This window comes from Buceros rhinoceros, unplaced genomic scaffold (assembly GCF_000710305.1).
Source record: "Buceros rhinoceros silvestris isolate BGI_N320 unplaced genomic scaffold, ASM71030v1 scaffold17000, whole genome shotgun sequence".
NCBI lineage: Eukaryota > Metazoa > Chordata > Aves > Bucerotiformes > Bucerotidae > Buceros > Buceros rhinoceros.
In genome coordinates, this window is record NW_010389212.1 from 29,565 (window position 1) to 35,703 (window position 6,139).

At 37.7% G+C, this 6,139-nt stretch overlaps 1 protein-coding gene across 1 annotated transcript in view; it reads right to left on the reverse strand.

Annotated features, from left to right (window-relative positions):
• The window catches only part of LOC104491153 (methyltransferase-like protein 2), a 5,309-nt gene extending 501 nt beyond the window's left edge, over positions 1-4,808 (reverse strand). The window contains exons 1-4 of the mRNA XM_010133531.1: positions 4,750-4,808; positions 4,280-4,419; positions 1,145-1,251; positions 986-1,051 (exon numbers count right to left, since the gene is read on the reverse strand). Of these exons, the coding sequence (XP_010131833.1) occupies positions 986-1,051; positions 1,145-1,250 (172 nt within the window). The 5' untranslated portion in view covers position 1,251; positions 4,280-4,419; positions 4,750-4,808. The remainder of the gene's footprint in view (positions 1-985; positions 1,052-1,144; positions 1,252-4,279; positions 4,420-4,749) is intronic.
• Between the last annotated feature and the right edge of the window lie 1,331 nt (positions 4,809-6,139).

Genomic DNA, 6,139 nt, shown 5'->3' on the forward strand with positions numbered 1-6,139 from the left:
TGTGTATGTCTTGTATATATATATATATATATATATATACACACATACATACACACACTCACACACACACTCTTGGCATTCATAGATAACCTTTCTTCAGCGGGTTCACTATGCCAGAGCTGAGGAAAACAAACACATGCCATTTGGTCACTGTTTGCATATTATTGAGATAAATGTATTTCACCTGCCAAATGACAATCCACACATTTATGCCATTATCTCCTTCTCGTCAGTCACCACTGGAAAACTTTAAGCTTCTTTGTCATGAGTAAGCACAAACCAAGACATTTAAAATCTGAGAAGGCTCTTTGAATTCAAGTGATTTCCCATACATGTCCCAGATCTTCCTTCTCACTTCTAAAATTACTCAGGCTGGGATAAATCCTGATCCATCTCTACTGCTTAAGGTCTATGCGGCAGAGGGCAAAAAGAAAAAAAAAAAACCAAACTATCGAGATGCTCTGTTTCACAATTTCCAGTAGCTGGACTAAAATATACCAGTCTAAGCTGACTGCCGACAGAACCAAGTGAGTGGATGGGCAAAGAGCAATAGCATTCATCATCAGGAACTTAGTTTAGCTCCCGCAAAAGGAGCAGCCACAGAGCTCAGCTTCACCAACATAACAGAACAAAATATCAGAGCACTGCTAATTACTGTCCTTCCAAGCATGATTTCTGTCTTAACATTGAGATAAACAAGTACATATTTAAATAACAGAATGTGAGCATGCCACTAGAACACAAGATGCTTAGACAAAGAGAAATTTCCAATGATGTAATCAAGCAATTTTGCAGGACCGCAGATGCAACAAGCATATACATAAAGAGAATTATTTTCTTGTAACAGCTTTGGGCTTTGTAAAAGCAGAGAATTAAAAAAAAAAGGCAACAAAACCTTCCTCAGATTTCTATTCTAAGATGAGGTTTTACAACCCAAATCATCGAGACATTCAACCCTTTCTATAAAAACTATACCATGTCATACCTTTGGTAAAGAAATATACTCTGGTTCCATCTCCTCGTACATAAAAATTTTCTGACAAGCAATGACCTAAGAAATTAGGACAGTAATGAAAAAGGACGTCACTCTTCTTTCAAAAAGAGTTAAAATGAACAATGAACTACAGAAGCATTCAGGAGTTACCTTTTTTAAAACGAAGTTGAGCTGTATCGTATCTTCCATAGTCTCGAAATAACAACATTCCTCCAGGTTTCAGTAGTTTAGCCAACCTATTTACAACGCCTTGCATCCTTACAACACAGATGGGATACAGGTGAAATTGCAAACCTAACTTCTTTTTCTAGATACTTGGAATATACATGGATTTCCAAAATTACAGTGAGAAGATGTGTCTGTACTTACTACAAAAAGGTCAGGCACTAAACACGAAGAACTCTTTACAAAAAATCTGCTAAACCAAAAATTCAAAAGGAACTGTAAGAGAATACAAGCTGGAAAGAGAAAAGAAGCCTTGCTCCTTCACTTCCGCAGCATCTCAAGGACAGATGAAAACATGGTTTTTGAGGACATGGGTTATATGGGTCAAGCAGATGTATGACAATGAATGTACACTTAGCTGCGGGAACTGGTGAGCTAGACTGAGCCCTCTTGCTGTACACAGCAAAATCAAGGGCCTGGAAGGCAGACAAAAACTTATCTGATTTCTTTATGAAAGTACTGAGCATACATACACACAAAATCTGTATCTCCACATGTAGTGGTTGAGGATGGAAAGAAGAATCCAAGTAGCACCTCAGGAGTGGAATCTGGCAGAACTGGAAATACTGCTAGTTAGAGGAGCAAAGTCTGCATCTTCCAAAATGCTGACAAGTTTGTGAATCTTGGCGGTATCTAACATCAGCTCTTCCCTAACAAAATTACATCAGCCTGCTGCATGTATGACAAGAATAAGTACCATACATGGTCTTTCCCTTTCGCTAGATCAGAGCATCTTCGTTCTCACTTTTTGACCTTATCTTGAAGCTTCTTATAAACACATCTATGTTACTCTGCTAAATACGTTACTAAGTAATAATGGTTTGAGTTTGCCTCACTCTTTCAGAATAAACTGAAGGACTGAGGTTTTCCACATTCATGAAAGACCATGAAAGACTGGCAGGCTGCAAGGCAGAAAAGTCTGCTCGCCTATTTCAACCCTTTCTCCCACAGCAAAGCAGGTAACACTGTGTCAAAGATGTGGAGCCAGAGTGAAAACTAAACGAATGGAAAGGCAGGGTGCTGCATCTGAAAAGAGCTAATAATCGGTATACCATTACTGTGAACACCAAGAGAACATTCTTACACTACCCCCGTCCCTCAGGTGGCCTTACCCCCTTGCCCCAAAAATGCAATGCGTCCTTATACAATAGCAGTGCAGACATCTGACCTTGATTTTCAAGGGACAGAATCAGCAGAAAATAATACTGTATCTCCAAAGAAATAAAAAAAAACTCAAAAAAAAAAAGAAAAAAGCAGCATACAATTTTTAAGCATGGAATTCTCTTAGAGGAAGCCAAACATTTTAAAAGTTGTCCTCTTTGGTTATGCTTAACACAGGCAAACCAAGTGGATTGCCACAGAAAGAAAAGGCAGCACCACCTAAAAATAAGGGACTGTTCAAGACAGGTATCTGTAATTCAAGACAGAATTACAGACTTTGCCTATATAAAAAAAGTTTTGTGCACATAGAAAAAAAAAGTACATGCACAAAAAGTGCAAGTGCTTTGAAAAGTCTCATTCCTTAGGGCTGGAGCACATTAATTATATAGCTTAAAGAAAGTCTAGTACCTTTCAAATCCACAACCAATTTTTAGGAGGGAGTTCCAGCAGTTAAAAGTGTGGTACAAGAGTACCAATTTTCAAAAACTAAACACAACAGCCTGAGGAGAAATCACTAAGTAACAATTGTGCTGAATACACATGTCCCTCTCATATTTTCCAAGTCGCCAAAGTACATAAGTTCTGCATCATCATTCTTTTCATCTTCTTTTTCATTTCCCCTTTCAAAGTTTCCACAAAAAATGAATACTGAGCAAGACGGACCTTGCCTTAATGCAGCCATTTTAATTCACAATATGACAATAATGAGTAACAAATCTTTGGAAAGTGGGTCTTACAACACTGATAATTACATGAAAATCTTTATGTGTGCACACACACACTAGCATCCATGTCAGCCTTTAGATGCTGACATAGAGAGAGGGAAAAAAAGGAAAAAGATACACACACATTCTCAAATGACTAACAGGAAAAGATCTTCAGAAATTCTGACAGAACATCTGATTACTGCTTCTACAGCAAAGCAATAGAATGAATGTGCCTCTAATGTCCAACTTCTTCCTGGCAGCGTCACCACAGTTACAGAGATCTGAAATCTACTGCTTGAACTGTTTTTGAAATATGGACCCAGGCTTTGCATGACTCACATGCTCATCTGTGAACAAACAGGAAGAAGTGATATCCTATATGGGAAAGATATTTCTGTTAAGCTAATTGTTAATAACTTAGGCAGCGAAACAATTCTCAGACTTAGGTAAATACTGTTCTGTTTGCCAAGGCGATTTTAATGGCCTTCTTAAAGTAATAAATTTTTTACTACACATACATCACGTATTCCCCTTCATATAATATAGTTAAAGGAATAGTCAAAGAGTTTAACTTACATGCCCTCTTTTGCACCCAAAAATGCATTTTTGCAACCAGCCAGCCTTAAGAGCCATAAAGTTTGGTTCATTAGACATTGAGAGACATTATAACAAGGCTAACAACACTTGCATAACACTATGAATGAAAATTAGATCAAGATTTCCTAATCCAAACAAGTTAAAAAAATTCTGAATGCATTTTGTTTTAAAAGGCCTGTATGTAAGTGTTTGCATGTGGCTAAATCAGCAACCTAAGTCTTTATCATATTGTAGGGTGTTAAATCATGAATGTTCGGTTTTGATCACTAAAACAAGTTTCCTTCTAGAAGACTAGTGGTCTGGTTGTTTAATTTGTAATTTTCTTAAATCACTGTCACTTTTAATAGGGACATATTTAGTTACAGCACACCGCTTGTATTTTAATGGAGAAAGGAGGCTTGCTAATTAATTAGCTTGACCATCTTTTCTCCTGAAGCCTAAAAATGGAAAGCATTTAAAGTACCTTGTTTTATATAAGTATTGTAGCTTACTAAATAATAAATTAAAGATTCATCATCATCTTTTGCTATTCTTTAAAACCTCCAGTGATAAAAGAGATTTAACCCATTTGCTTTGCCCTTTAGTCTTCATTTACCTGTCAGGATGAATAGTAGAGAGCACAAAGACAAGGAGAATGACATCCAGGATCTCATCTGGAAAAGGATAGGGTAAAGCATCATCACACACATCATGAACAAAGGCAGAACACCAGGCTGAATTGTAGGACGAATGTGACTGTCAGGAAAAAGATGAAAAGAGGCACAGAAAGAACAGTAGTAGTTAATACGTTTACTGTGACTTGAAACTTCTTTTCTTCAATTATTCAGCACTGTAAAACATCTCATATAAAAATCTATTCTGTCTGGTATCTTACTCAAGCTGAGAAGCAAGCTCACTGATGGTATTCATTCCTCTCTGTGCAGAGTAAGACTTTGTTCTTTGGAATATCGAAAACTTCAGTTAAAAGTTGTCAAAGCCATCACATTCTTTTTCATGAAGATGGCTTCCTGGCAGCCTCCTGAATTACAGGGTTGTAAGGTACTCTAAAGCAACCATATGAATTACCTTTACCAGCTCCACTGCTCCTGAAGCAAAATCACAACAGTATAGAAAGGTTCCAGGCGTATTGCTAGGAAAACAAAACCAACATCAGTTAAAAAGTTGTAATTGTAAAAGATGAAAGTTTACATCAGTGTTCACTGAATTACAGAAGGCCCGTTAGGGTTCTCCACAGGTTTGATCATGCATACCTTATTGATGTCTGGCTCCTGGAAAGCCACACAGGTTGTCATGAACAAATAGGGCAGACAAATTCGTAAGAATACCAACAGGCAGTTAGTATAAAAAGGAGAATTATAGCCTTATCAGGGAGGAAGTGAAAAGCAAAAGAAAGAAGGTCACAGAGCGCTGTCAGGATTCATGACAATGTCCTGGTGTTGCATTACATAAAGGCACATTAATAGGTCACATTTTCTTACAGAAGCACTGCAGTAAGTCTCTATCATTAGCCCGTGTATGCAGTTTAATTAGCAGTATGATTTGGGCAGGGGTGGGATGTTGCAAAAATCATCCACAGTTCTGCAGATGTTTGGGCTCCCACAAGCTACTTTGCTTTGATTAAGCAGTATTGGTTGTTTCCCTCCATTATTCCCTTTGTTTTGTAAGCCAAGTTGAATAAGCATTTCCTGTAGCACTGTTTTCCCATATGCTCCCATCCAAGACTAAGCCAGCTGCAAATTTCCTCTTACCTTTCATCAGATACTACTAACTCTAAGAAAATTTTTTCACCTCCAAAAAATTAATTAAAGAGAAGCTAAGAAAGCCTCTCAAACCTATTGAGGAATGACTTCATGGTCAACTCAAGATCAATTAATACCTAGTTGAGATTTTGGACAAAAGGTTTCTTTAGAAAGGGAATCAATAATCTCTGGCAGTGCCTGTAAGGTCTCCCAATACACACAGCTGAAAGCGACCTCTCTGAGGATTCAACAGGAGAACCCTTGTGGACCAAAATATATTGCACCTTTTTTGCTGAGCAAAACTCACCAGCTCTGTGCCCACCATGAGAGTGGTCAGTGTAGATATTTATCATGCAGCCGGGCTTTGGACCCAGTCAGTCCCTTGGGAAAAGTTAAGCTGGTTACCTCATTGACTTGTTAGGATGTCATTTCAATTTTTTTCGAGCAAAATAAGACCCATGTGAAAGTTAACTTAAACCAAAGACACAGCTTAATCCAGATGGCAATTTCATGATGCACTGTACTAAAAATAGAAGTAACTTAAAATTTAAGAGGGGCATGGGAGAGCGGTTTAAAAATTATGTTACAAACCTAAGTGGAAATTTTTTTGTAGCCAGGGTAGACTCATACCTGACACTGGCTTCTTTTTACATGCATACAAAAGGCAATTTTAATATTATTAAATTTACAGTCATCATCATCATCATGGCTTGGCT